Source organism: Pan troglodytes, chromosome 4, assembly GCF_028858775.2.
Source record: "Pan troglodytes isolate AG18354 chromosome 4, NHGRI_mPanTro3-v2.0_pri, whole genome shotgun sequence".
In the NCBI taxonomy this organism is placed as follows: Eukaryota; Metazoa; Chordata; class Mammalia; order Primates; family Hominidae; genus Pan; species Pan troglodytes.
The window spans coordinates 77945555-77959356 of NC_072402.2; the positions used below are offsets into that span (position 1 = coordinate 77945555).

General features: G+C 42.9%; 2 protein-coding genes across 35 annotated transcripts in view; both read right to left on the reverse strand.

Moving 5' to 3' along the window:
• Window positions 1-7469, reverse strand: part of TTC23L (tetratricopeptide repeat domain 23 like) — a 62583-nt gene extending 55114 nt beyond the window's left edge. For 2 of the 13 annotated variants that reach the window (XR_010157260.1, XR_010157259.1), the window contains exons 1-2: window positions 5099-5194; window positions 3624-3698 (exon numbers count right to left, since the gene is read on the reverse strand). Coding sequence is in view for 9 of the 13 variants with exons in the window: in XM_009449317.5 (XP_009447592.2) it covers window positions 3624-3698; window positions 5099-5387 (364 nt within the window). In the remaining 4 variants the exon portion in view is untranslated. Of the gene's footprint in view, window positions 1-3623; window positions 3699-4994 lie in introns of all 13 variants that reach the window. The other 11 variants (XR_001717770.4, XR_001717769.4, XM_063811343.1 and 8 more) reach the window with 11 other exon arrangements.
• A 4273-nt stretch (window positions 7470-11742) lies between these two features.
• The window catches only part of RAI14 (retinoic acid induced 14), a 176741-nt gene continuing 174681 nt past the window's right edge, over window positions 11743-13802 (reverse strand). For all 22 annotated transcript variants that reach the window (XM_016953458.3, XM_016953450.3, XM_063811334.1 and 19 more), the window contains one exon: window positions 11743-13667. In XM_016953458.3, the coding sequence (XP_016808947.1) occupies window positions 13590-13667 (78 nt within the window). In that variant the 3' untranslated portion in view covers window positions 11743-13589. The remainder of the gene's footprint in view (window positions 13668-13802) is intronic.

Below are 13802 nucleotides of genomic sequence, written 5' to 3' on the forward strand. Positions count from 1 at the left end.
CTTCTAGAGTTCTATTCTAATTAACTTATCAAGAGGCATGTGGGCAAACCAGGTTGTGTAGATAGGGAAGCAACATTTCTTGAGGCCCAAGCGCAGGCAGGCTTGCCTTCTGCCCACAGACGAGTGTGCTTTCAGTAGACAAGCTAACTTGATGGGACAGCCAGGGAAGGTTGGGGATGTGACCTGATCAGAAGACAGGTGATGAACTTCCTTTTCTCTGCCTGGTGAATTCCATACTCCTCCTTCAAGATGCAACTCAGATGTCATCATTCCTGGAAGTCTTTCACTGGAGTAGCAATAAAGGCAGCCTCCAAAGGGCTTTCAAAAATTTCCCCCAAACTGCTAGTACACTGTGATTTTTTTTTTATTGTTGTTTGATTTTTTTATTGTTGTTTCTTTGGTTTGTTTCTGAGTCTTCTTTGCCTGCTGGCAAAGTAAACTCCAATACGGCAGGGTCTGAGCCTCATTTGTTTCTGAAAACCTGATATCTGGCTCATAGTAAAAACAAATAATGGCCTGTTAAATGATGAACAAATGAATGAGAAAAGAATGTGCAGTCTTTAGAATGTTTGAAAAATATTGAGGAGAGAGGAAATCTGTGGCAAGAGATCATAAGTCGGCTGACTCTGGGCATGCTGCCTATGAGCTAGCCCTGTTCTGCAAGGGGCAGTTAAAAAAAAAAGAGATCATACCTCAATAGAAAATTTTGCTTAAGCTGCATATTTCACAGACCTAGAGCAGAAGTTAAATCTATTGGAGTCACCAGATTGCTAATTATGGATATTAAAAATTATAAGCCCGAAATATTTTAAATTAAGCCTTGAATAACATTAAGGTAAGACCAAAGGCAGCAAGCTTCAACCTCAGGGCCTTCAAAGGAATGAGAAACATTGAGGTCTTGACAAATGATTTGAGAATGTAAATCCCTGAACTAGCTTTGAACATCATGTTATAAAAGGTGAGAAAGATGGCTGGAGAATCCTGACCAGTCAGACATCTCAAAGGACGGTCAGAATAAAAAGAATAGGAGGTTGAATGGAAGGTCTGCCTTGCCAGGTTTATAACTTATTCCATATGTTACCATCATGAATAGGAATTCTGATTAGTAATGTTCAATATAAATTATATGATTATTTCCCAGATATTTTACTGTGAACTTAACATTTTTATGAACTTCAATTTTTATAGTCATATGACCCTTAACCTTAAGATATTTTATGAATTTAAACTTATGCTATCCAGGCCAGGCACAGTGGCTCACACCTCTAATCCCAGCACTTTGGAAGGCCGAGGTGCATGGATCACTTGCAGTCAGGCGTTCGAGACCAGCCTGGCCAACATGGTGGAACCCTGTATCTCCTAAAAAATACCACAATGAGACTGTAATCCCAGCTACTCAGGAGGCTGAGGCATGAGAATGGCTTGAACCTAGGAGGAGAAGGGTGCAGTGAGCTGAGATCACGCCACTGCGCTCCAGCCTGGGTGACAGAGCAAGACTGTGCAGGGAGCCGAAGGCCCATGGGATGTGACCAACTCAGCATTCCACTGGAGACGATATGATCAAACAGCAAACTGTTTATCATGAATGCAGGATGTGAGCAAACTCATGAGTGCTCCTGCCGACAGAGGGTTTGCTGGAGGCAATCACTCCCTAGTGCTGAGGTTATCTACTGTGACATCTAGAGCCTGTTGTTTGAGGAACGAAGTCTTGCAAGCCTACTCTGGAGTAAGCAGCTGACCCCTTCTTCCACCCCCCTTCTCACCATCTCTTTTGCCTAATAAATACGGAGGGCTGTGTACAGCTCAGGGCCTTTGTCCACTAGAGGCAAGGTGCCCCCTGACCCCTTCTTCCAAGTATACTCTTTTGTCTCTTGTCTTTTATTCCCACGTTCACCCCTCCTTTGTTCAGTCCACCAGGGATTGTGGCAGGTTACATAGGGGCCCCCCAGACAGCAACAGAATCTGGTGCTCCACAACTCTGTCTCAAAAAAAAAAAAAATGCTATCCAACATGGTAACTACTAGCCACATGTGGCTATCAAGCACATGAAATATTGCTAGTCTGAATTAAGATGTGCTGTAAATGTAAAATATGTGCTGTATTTTAAAGAGTATAAAAAGATATTTCATTAATAATTTTAGCATATTTTATATATATTGAAATAAAATATAGTATTGAAATTAAATTCATGTGTTTCATTTCACCTTTTAATATGGGTAGCAGAAAATTTTAAATTACATATGTGGCTTGCATTATATTTCTATTTGATGGCACTGGTATAGAGCAATGGTTCCCAACTAAGGACGACTTTGCCCCGAGGGGAAATCTGGCAGCATCTAGAGACATTTTTGCTTGTCACAACTGGAGCTAGTGCTACTGGCATCTAGTGGATGGTGGCCAGGGATGCTGCTAAAAATCCTACAATGTATAGCACAACCCTCCACAACAAACAGTTATCCAACCCCAATGTCAATAGTGCAGAGACTGAGAAACCCTGGTATAGAGAATGGTTAAAGAATGGACTCTACCTGGGCACAGTGGCTCATGCCTGTAATCCCAGCACTTTGAGAGGCTGAGGCAGGAGGATCACTTGAGCCCAGGAGTTCGAGACCAGCCTAGGTAACATAATGAGAACCCATCTCTACAAAAATGTAAAAATTAGCCAGGTATGGTGGTGTGTGCCTGTAGTCCCAGCTACTCAGGAGGCTGAGGTGGGAGGATTTCTTGAGCCCAAGAGGCCAAGGCTGCAGTGAGCCGTGATTGCACCACTGCACTCCAGCCTGGGTGACAGAGCAAGACTGTCTCTAAAAACAAAACAACACAAAACAAAACAAGAATGGATTCTAGAGTCAGAATGCCCAGTTTAAATACCACTTACTAGCTTTGCAACTTTAGGCAAACTCCCTAACATCTCTTTGATTCATACTCATCTATAAAATGTACCAATAACAGTAACTCCTTCACAGGGCTTGGGGGGATTAAATCAGCTAAGACGTTTAAGGTACTTAGAACAGAGCCTGGCACATAGTATGTGCTCAATAAGTATTAGACGATACGAAAGTTTTATTTACTCTATTTCATAAAAATTTTCTTATTAACTTTGTTATAGCTAACTCTCTACAATTTTGCCAATCTTGTTATAACTAATCTATTTTTATTTTAAAAACTTTTAAAATTTCCTTAAGTCGGGAAAAAGCAATCTTCTATCATGCATAGGTTGTAAATACAAACAGATATTATAGCAGAATCATTATTAAAGCACATCAGAAACACAACCTTCTTTTTTATTTTATTTTATTTTATTATTATTTTTTTTTGAGACAGGGTCTCTATTGCCCAGACTGGAGTGCAGTGATGGAATCTCAGCCCACCGCAACCTCTGCCTCCGGGTTCAGCTATTCTCCTGCCTCAGCCTCCCGAGTAGCTGGAATTACAGTCGCGTGCCACTACCGCCCAGCTAATTTTTGTATTTTTAGTAGAGACGGGGTTTCACCATGTTGGTCAGGCTGGTCGTGAACGCTTGCTTCTCATGCAAAGCTCCTCACCCAGGCTTGCCTTAAGCAGGAGGTCCCAGTGTTTCAGCCCAGTGAGTACCTGTGATGTCAAAATGCTGTGATACTTACATACGGAAGCAGAAATCCCAGTCGATGTCATTGCTAACAGTTGGGATACGGATGGGGCTGGCTTGCATCTTCTTCCTACCAAGAATCAGGTAAGGTCAGCTTTGAGAGAAAAGGCTGGGTGTCTGTTCTATTTTCCCCCTCTGGTTTGCTATTAACATTAAACTAAAACTGCTCGAATATATAACCCATCCTAAATCCACAGACTACGCATACTCAGATATGGAGACTGCTGGAAAACAGACATTTGCCAAATTAAATGTCTAAGTTAAATTTCTTTCCCCTAATTTCAACTCCACCCTACTTCTCCAAAATCCTTGGCCTTTATGTCTCAAAGCAAACACATTTACTGTTCCTGGGTCATCAAAACTATGGTCACCTACTTAACTCAGATATTGTTTTTGCAGGTCTGACGGCGTGATGGATTTAAGCAAAGCAACCAACTCTCAGTGGTAAACGAAGCACAGCCAGTGTATTGGTTAATTCTGCCTTTTTTTTTCCCCCTGGGGTCATTTCACTAATTAATAGCAGATTCTAGTAAAGGGGTCACAAGGCGGGTACAGAGGCTCACGCCTGTAATCCCAGCACTGTGGGAAGCCGAGGCGGGTGGATCACCCGAGTTCAGGAGTTCGAGACCAGCCTGGCCAACAGGGTGAAACCCCGTCTCTACTAAAAATACAAAATATAGTCGGCTGTGGTGGTGCACGCCTGTAGTTCCAGCTACTCTGGAGGTTGAGGCAGGAGAATCGCTTGAACCCGGGAGGCGGAGATTGCGCCACTGCACTCCAGCCTGGGCGACAGAGCGAGACTCCGTCTCAAAATAAAACAATAAAATGAAATTCATGTGTCTGTTTTAGTTGTTGCTGTTAGATGATGGGGGAAACCTCGGAAGCACATGACGAAAAATGTGATTTCTAAATACAGTATTTGTGAAATTCAACTCTCAAGGAAGGCTATGCCAGTCGCTTAAATCAAATCCAAATCGAACGCAGTTACTTATTGAATGTTAACATCCACCAAGTCGCCTCTCTTTTCACCCTCCAGAATCACTAATTCCCGCCGAGCCCTGAGAGGCTTTCTGATCCAGGCTCCAGAGCATCCATTATCCGAAAATCAGAAAGGGAGACTCACTAATTCCTCTCTTTAACCTCCACTTTAAACACTATGCCCACAACAAGGAGTTCTGATCTCTCAAACTCCCGGACTCTGTTCCTATGACGTTCCGCACCGCCCTGAACCCCTCAGGGACGAATCGCTCCTCTTTTCCCGCTGTGGTTCCGCGGCAAATCTGTAAGCCCTGACTCCGCAGGTCGAGCTCTGAGAGCCTCTCTGCCGCGGAGGCTCTAAGAGAACGCGCGAGTGCGCAAGGCGCACCTGGCTCAAGGCGGGGCAACCACGCCCCGGAACCAGCCTCCCAGCTCCCTGAGCCCGACTGCGCTGCTTCCTCCCGCTGCGTCGGCCTCCTGACCCTGGCGCACCTCGGTCCGGGCGCCAAAGCGGTGCCTCGCGAAAGCTGCACAGCCTGCGAGGTCCCCAGTTACCTTCCGCGACCCGGGTCCGGCCCAGGAGACAATACCGTTGCCATGGGAACGGAACGCTACGGGTTCTGCTGGGAGCGCCTGTAGCCATGGCGACGCGGGGCACTTCCGGTTCGGAGAGTCCCTGTTGGCTGGCGCCTACAGCAGCTCTTGCCTTACCCTCCGCTTTCCCGTCACCGCAGGTTAGACGGGCACGGCCTCCGGCTCGCCCCAAAATTGGCGTCTGCATATTGTATCTCACGAGACCTTACCCCTCGGAGGTGAAGGCGTAGGAAGAGAAGATACATTCCGTCCAAGGATGGAAGGGAGCGCCGGGCCCCACGGCCCTACTTATTTAAAGCTGCGACGTGTGCGGGCTGTATTCGGCGACGATCCCTGGCCACGGTGCACCCCCACAGCTCCTCGGGAGTTTTGTTTTTATGGACCCCAGAGGAAAGGCTTAGATATGGCTGTTGACTGTGCTGGCACCGTCTGTGTTACCCAGTAAGATTGGAGCTAGGCATGGTTAGGAAAGCTGATTGCAGGAAGAGAGTAGGGTAAGAAATCGACTACTAGATCTGCTAATGGTTAGCTGTTCATTATTTATTTAGCACTTAGCCCTAAATAATGCAGCCATATCTTACCCCTTCGTTGGCATGGAATACACAGTGTGTGTAATACACACAAGGTGCAGAGGCAATTGTGGCCATACCCAAACAAACAGCGCCAGCTCTTGCAACGCTATGTTGAAGGATGTTATTATGAACCCTATCATAGACTAGGCCCATGGCAAGTCAAGTTGGAGTGAATGTGTCCCAGTTGTTTTCAGAAAAGAGCAGACTAGGTAGAGAGACAAGGAGAACACTGAGAATGTGAAAGATGGTGTTTACGTTTGATGTTTGTTATTTCCAGCTCTAGGCTGGAAGTTTAATTGCCATTGATCCAAGACTGCCAAGAAAGCCTTTTTGGAGTTAGGTTGGAGGAGTTATTTAAATGAGTTTTCTTGAATATCTCTTAAGTAAAACCTGTATGGTCTGTTAACTCAAGATTTAAATCTGTACTTTCGAGCTCCATAGTCACAATTTTGGAAAGATTCCCCCACTTTATTCTTTTTCCTAAGAAAACTCTCAGCATGGAACAATGATGACAGCAATGAACCTGATTTCAGAATGTCAAGGTTCTGGTTTTGACTCTGTAGCCTGGGCCGAGTCACGGCCAGTGGGTCCCAATTTTCTTGCCTATACGGTGAAGGTTTTTGTACCACTTGCTTTCTGAAGGGCCTTCTGGTTCCAGGTTTCTGTAAGGGGTAAACGATTTTTGTGACTCTATGAACAGTATTTAACATGTATGGGAGTAAAAAGGAAGAACCTGTTTCCTGTTCTCCAACATTTATTTCTTTTACCCCTTGTTAAGTTGGTCATCAAATTGAAAGGTTTTAATGTTCTTTCATTCTAGGAAATGGCTGTGAGATTGTTTCTAAGTATATTAAAGGTAATGTCTCTTTTCTAAACCTTTGCTTTTGCTGATAATTGTGAAGAGAAGAACCAGAACAGGCACTGAATTCCCATTCCTAAAGCCAACGCTCTAATTCGGCCTCCATTTCATTAGCTCTGACCGGAAGCATGTTGCCTGCATCTGTAAAAATTATAAATCAAAATAAAATAACTTTGGCGACTATTTTTTTTCTTTTTTTGAGACAGAGTCTCACTCTGTGGCCCAGGTTGGAGTGCAGTGGTGTGATCTTGGCTCAGTGCAACCTCTGCCTCCCGGGTTCAAGCAATTCTGCTGCCTCAGCCTCCCGAGTAGCTGGGATTACAGATGTGTGCCACTACTGTCTGTCTAGTTTTTGTATTTTTAGTAGAGACAGGGTTTCACTGTGTTGGCCAGGCTGGTCTCGAACTCCTGACCTCAGGTGATCTGCCTGCCTCAGCCTCCCAAAGTGCCGGGATTACAGGTGTGAGCCACCGTCCAGCCAGAACTTTGAGGACTCTTGAAGTTTTTTGGTATTTCTTTCCTTGTCATGTTAACCCTGTCCCCCAAATGTAAGCTTTAGTTGTAGTATATACACTTTTAGGTTTGTTCACTAACTCTAGAATGGCATCCCACTAATCTAAGTGGCTAGTGCGTTTCCACCGTGTGTATTCACATTCCCTCCCCTCATCCGGAGGTTGAGGTGGCAAGCATTGCTCTTGCAGAAATTGCATACAGGAAGCAGTATGGAGGGTTTTTCTAGGCTCTTACAACCCCAAATCAAATGTGATTATCTCCAAGCTATTCTTATCCCAGAACTGTGAAATTTAAGGCAAGGAAATCCAAATAAACTTTCGCTTGGAACACATTTTTATGGCCTCTCAAGAGAGGGTTAGATGCCTTGCTTCTGAGCCCTCGCAGTATCCTGTCCACAATCTCATCATGACTCTCACATTGTACTGGCACTTCTGTTTATTTGCAAGTTTCTCCAATCTCCATACATCTATCCATCCACCCAGACAAAAATATTTGTGGAATACCTACTATGTGCCAGATAATGTTCTAAGCAGTAGGAAAGCAAAAGTGAACAAATAAGATAATGATTTTGCTTTCCAGGAATTTATATTCTACTAGATGAAGAAAAACAGAGCTGCCAGTAAACAGTACGGTGTCTCTGCAAGTTACAAAAAGGCACAAGGCTTAGCGAGTATGCAGTGACAGTGTATGAATTTGGAAAAAGCCTTTTCCTCCAGCCAGACTCAGACCCCTGCTAAGGAGTACAGCTTTGGGAACAGAGAGTGGGCTGGATTTCAGGACTCACTCACTCCCTTAGCCAGAAGAGTCACCTTAAGAAAAAGTGGGCTGGGCGCAGTGGCTCACGCCTGTAATCCCAGCACTTTGGGAGGCCAAGGCGGGTGGATCACCAGATCAGGATTTTGAGACCAGCCTGGCCAACATGGCAAAACCCCATCTCTACTAAAAGTAAAAAATTAGCTGGGTGTGGTGGCGGGTGCCTGTAATCTCAGCTACTTGGGAGGCTGAGGCAGGAGAATTGCTTGAACGTGGGAGGCAGAGGTTGCAGTGAGCCGAGATTGTTCCATTGCACTCCAGCCTGGGTGACAAGAGCAAGAATCCATCTTAAAAAAAAAGAAAAGAAAAAGAAAACGTGATAAACAGTTATGGAGAAAAATAAAACCAGGTAAGGGATTTAGAAGGTGATGTGGCCATGGCGGGAGGGGTGTGCTATCTTACATAGTGTAGTTAAACAGGGCCTCTCTGACAAGATGACATTGAGAAGATACCTCAAATCATGCAACAAATTGTGCAAATATCTAGGAGAAGAACATTCTAAGATGTTAACAGCAAGTGCAAAAGCCCTGAGGCAGAAACAAGTTTAATGGGGTCAAAGAACAGCAAAGGGTAGTAAGAATGAGGAGGAAAGAGACAAAAGACTGTGTCAGTAAAGTAGTGGGGCATCAGGTCATGGAGGGCCTTATAGGCAATTCATCCGTCTAAATATTCATCTACCCACTCAATGAATACAGAATACCTGCTAGGTAGCAGGCCCTGATTGGCCAGCTGTGAGCTCCTCGTGAGCAGGAGTTGTTATCATTGAGCCTTTAGCATTCAGCACAGTGCCTGGGCTATACCAGTGTTAAAAAAAATAAAATAAAAAAATAAACTACAAATGACCTTTAGGAACTCCATTAGTAGAGATTCTCCCTGTGTGTATCAGTTTCCTATTGTTGCTGTAATGTCACCACAAACTCAGTGGCTTAACAAACCACAACTTTATTATTGTATAATTCTGGAGGTTGAAAGTCTGAAATGGGTGTCACTGGGCTAAAGACAAGCTGTCTGCAAGGGTGGCTCCTTCTGGGAGCTCAAGGAGAAAATTTTTTCTTACCTTTTCCAGCCTCTAGAGCCTGGCTGCATTCCTTGATTTGTTGTCTTCATCTTCAAAGCCAGCAGCAATGCAGCATCTTCAAATCTCTGACCCTTCTTTCCATTTTTAAAAGACCCCTCTTGTTATACTGGGCCCACCTGGATAATCTTATTTAAAGGTCAGCAGACTAGCAGGCTTAATTCTATCAGCAACCTTAATTCCTCCTTGTCATGTAACTTATTCACAGGTTAGATTCACAGCTAACATATTCACAGGTTCTGAGGATTAGGACATGGATGTCTTTGGGAGGACTTATTCTGCCTACTAGAGTGTGTAACTTAAATGCATGGTTTTAAAAACATATGGAGGTGACACATAAGGAGCCCTCTTCTCCTGGCTGTTAGCAGCTTACATCATTTGACCGTGTCCTGCTCCTTTCTATCCCTTACTGATATGGTTTGGCTGTGTCCCCACCCAAATCTCATCTTGAATTCTCACATGTTGTGGGGGGAACGTGGTGGGAGATAATTGAATCATGAGGGTGGGTCTTTCCCATGCTGTTCTTGTGATAGTGGATAAGTCTTACAAGATCTGATGGTTTTAAAAACGGGAGTTTCCCTGCACAAGCTCTCTCTTTGCCTGCTGCCATCCATTTAAGACGTAACTTGCTCCTCCTTGCCTTCTGCCATGACTGAGAGGCCTCCCTAGCCACGTGGAACTGTAAGTCCATGAAACCTTTCTTTTGTAAATTGCCCAGTCTTGGGTATGTTTTTATCAGCAGCATGAAAACGGACTAATACTCTTATGTATCCTCCACTTTATAATCTGGTACATCCAGTTACGGTTCTTGAATATGCTGTTTCTTCCCATTTTAGAGCCTGCTTTATAGTAAGTATGCAGGAATGTCTCTGCTTTCCTCCTACTCACCTCGTGGGGGCTTTACTCCTCAAAGGAGCCTTTCCATCTGCTGGAACCCATGTTGATTGTTCCCTTGCCCAGCTCCTATGGCTCACTGAGCCCTTGTTCTTTTGTTTCTCAAATATGTCACATGCTCCCATAATGCTTGACAAATCTCTGCCCTGATCTGGTGAATAGAAAATTGCCACTCTTGTGAAAGCCCTGGTCTGTGGCTTTTTTCAGCTCACTCTTGGCCTTGCAGTCTGCTGCTTAACTTTGCTCAAAAAATGACCCCAATCTTTGTTGCATAATGTTTCTGCTACTGTCGGCACCCAATATTCTTGTTATGCTGCATTGCAAAATGTTGTGCTTCAACATGTTCGGGGAGTGTTTTCCCCTCACAGCGTATCATGTGTGTATCTGAAGATGGGTGGGTTTAATTATTAAAGGCTTTGGAGTTTGTCTTAAAGTGTATGTAAGGAAAACAAATTAATGACTCTTATTCAAACAACATGAAGGGAAAGGCCATTCTTTCTCAATGTGATGATACGAACAATATTCTATTCATTTTTTTTCTGCCCATATCTTGATGGAAGCTAATGTGAAAATGAGCAATTTGAAAATTCAAAAAATCCTTACACGTGTAAAGATATACATACATATATAGGATAGTCATTGCATCATTTTTGTAGCTGCAATACTGGAAGCAATTAAATGTCCATAATGTGGAATTATCAAGATAAAATATAGCACCATACTATGCAATTTTATTCAGCAGTTAAAAAGAATGAGATGTGTATGCTGACAGAGAATAATCTCCAAGATATTTAAAGAAGAAAGAAAAATACCTGCCTACATGTACATATAGACAGAGAATGTCTCAGGTCACCGAAGAAACTTACTAGATGTTGCTTCTGGGTAGATGCACTAAGGATTGGGGAGTAAGAGAAAGATTTATTTGTGGTTCCTTTCATTTGTCCTACAATCTCAGCTGCTATCTAATTGTGGAGGCAGGAGAGTTTCTTTTCATATCCCAATTTTGCCTTATGAGGTGTTTCTGTCCATCAGAGATGACTGGTTTGGGTTTATCTCAGTTTCCTCCAGCTGAGTGTCCCCATGAAGTCACCTTCTGAGTTGTCTGGTTGGCCACAGTTGAAATAAAAGGTTCAATTGAGTATCACACACATGCTTTCTTTGAAATAAAGTTTCAGTGTATAGTAGGAAGGCACAATGAAACTGAAGTAGAGGTGGAATCATGTTGTAAGTGAAGGGAAATGGCCTTGTTACATTGGAGTATGATAAACAATGCTAACTTCTTAAGTAGCTGTACCTATTTCATGTAATTTTAATTATGATTATAACCTGCAACAATTTTAATTATGATTTTAACCTTGCCAGAATTCACCTGACAAGAGTTTTGTCAGGAATGAATCGAATTGTCTTTGTAATGGGGCAGGAAAATGTATCTGGATTTTTTTTTTTTTTTTTTTTTTTTTTTTACTGTGTGTATGTATAATTTTTTCAAAAAAAGCAAGAAGCAAGAGGGAAAAAAAATGCAGTGGAGGCTTCCAAACAGTTAAACAGACTGCAGATTAAATGAGAGGCAATTGTGAATTAAAGGCAACTGTGATTCAACTGCCCCAAAGCTGCTGATACTCAGGGCAGAGCTCAGGGCGAATCCAAGAGCTGGGAAAAGGAAATGATGTGAGACTTTGTGTGAGACAGTGTGGACAACTCATACCAGCTGAGCATAGCACAGATTAGAAAACTCATCACACTGAAATGCTATTGAACTGATCTTCAGAAGCCACACAGATATGCTTCCGAATACACCAAAAATCAACACCAGAAATGCAAAATGAAACAAGTTTATTTTCTCCAATAACTTCTGTAAATTACAAAGACAAAATACTAAAAACTACAGCATATAACTTTTCAATATTTAACCAGAGTACTCGTAATAAATATGCATCCGGAAACAAGATAAAAGGCTACACCTCGTCAGGCATCCTACAAAAATGTCTCAAGTTTTATATCCTCTGCAGCATTTCTGTGTGGGGGCAGAAGGGGCTGTTGTGTATTTTCTGAAGTGCTGTGACAAAAGGTCCTTTCACATTTCTTTGGAGCATTTTTGAAATTGCTTAACTATAATTAAACAACTTAAGAAAAGTAACACCAAGCTTTAAAGCCATTTTTGCTTTGCTGTCATTGGTCCTTATCCAATACAGATCAACATATCATCCAGCACAGCCAAGCACCCACTGAGGCCAGGCAGCCTTGTGGGACGTGGGCCCTGTCAGAGCAGGCCCTACTTTCAGTTAAATACTTTGGAGAGTCCTGGATTCTGTCTCTCTCCCTCAACAAGATTAATGCCATAAGGGAAGTTGCAAGCGTGTTAGAAACATTTTTAACCTGAAAGTAAAGTGAACAGAAATATTTTTTTTCCGAGACCTCTGCTATGCACCATAATATTACCATATCAGGGTTTTTAGCTTCAAAGTTGAAAAACAGATTGGTACTAACAGTCCTTCCAGAGATCATTTATGGGCGCTGGTAGAGTCAGGGCATTCAAAACATTCAACGGGTAAAAGGAGGATTTGCTAGATTCAGAAATGCGCTACAATTCTGAAGACACCATGGCTGAAAGTTCTAGGGGTGTTGGTGGCAGCTCCTATTAGGTCTGGCATACATAACTACCTTTTGCTATAGCTGAAAACTTTAAGGAAAAAGTTATATTTTTAAAAAGTCTCAAGCATGGCTACCTAAAAAGTATTTTGTTAATATAATCTACTGTAATTTCACTTATTTAGGAGTTTAGATATGAAAACATCTTTATGAGCCAATAAAAATATTACAGAGAAAAAAATACTTTTACAAAAGTTGAGGTTAAGAACTATGAGGCATTTCTTTTGGCTGTAAACACACAGTTTACTGTCCCTTGTTGAAACACAAATGTTTGGATTTCCTGAGCTTCACGGATAACAGCAGGAGGCAAGTTTGCATAGAAAATTTGCAGTATGTCAACAATTTACTTAAAAAAAGAACTTTTAAGGACAACTTGCTTTTGTTTTTAAGTTTCATATTTTAGTTAATAGTGCTCATCAAACTGAATATTGATAAGCAGGGTGATGAGATATATAAGGCAGATGGGAAGAAAACATGGAATTAGAGTTTTTAAATCCACAGGATATCATGATGAAGGGTTTTAAGCAGATACTTCATAACTAGTGCCATACTAATTTAGTTAGAAATTAAATCATGTTTTGGAATGGAAAGCCAAAGGCAAAAATAGCTCTCCTGTGCTGAATGGCACTGCCCGAGTACAGGAATGGAAGGAGCATTCACTGCAGGAGGCCTCAGCACATCACTCGGTGGTGATAAAGCCACTCAGCCAGTCAGGGATGGAGGAGGGGGCCCCCCTGCCAGCATCAGGACCAGACCTCTGGGCATGGCTGATCCCAGCTCTGGAATCTGAAGGGATGACAGGGACTTTCACCTCTGCTGGTTTGAAGTCTCTAAGCAGTTCTGAGGCGGGCAGTCTTCTCCTGGGAGAAGTCCTCAGAAACCTTTGGAAAGGGAAGAAGCTACGCTAGGCCACAGTGCATACCACGAATGAGAACAATGGCAGCAGCTGCCGACAACTCTGGATCTAACACAAAGACGGATGACAAGGGGCAGTGTCCTGCCAAGGAATCCACTTTACTTCTTTTGAGACTGGTTTTTACACATGGTAAGGATTTGCTTCAGTACTTTCTGGACATCTTCATCCATCTGGCCCTAGGATATTCAAACACAAGGTACTCATTAGAACCTAAATTAAGCCATGGCACTTTCTTCTCTGGGGAATGAGATGGCTGACTGCAATGAAGACCTGGGCTAATTCCCACATCTTTCACAGGAATGTCAGCCCTA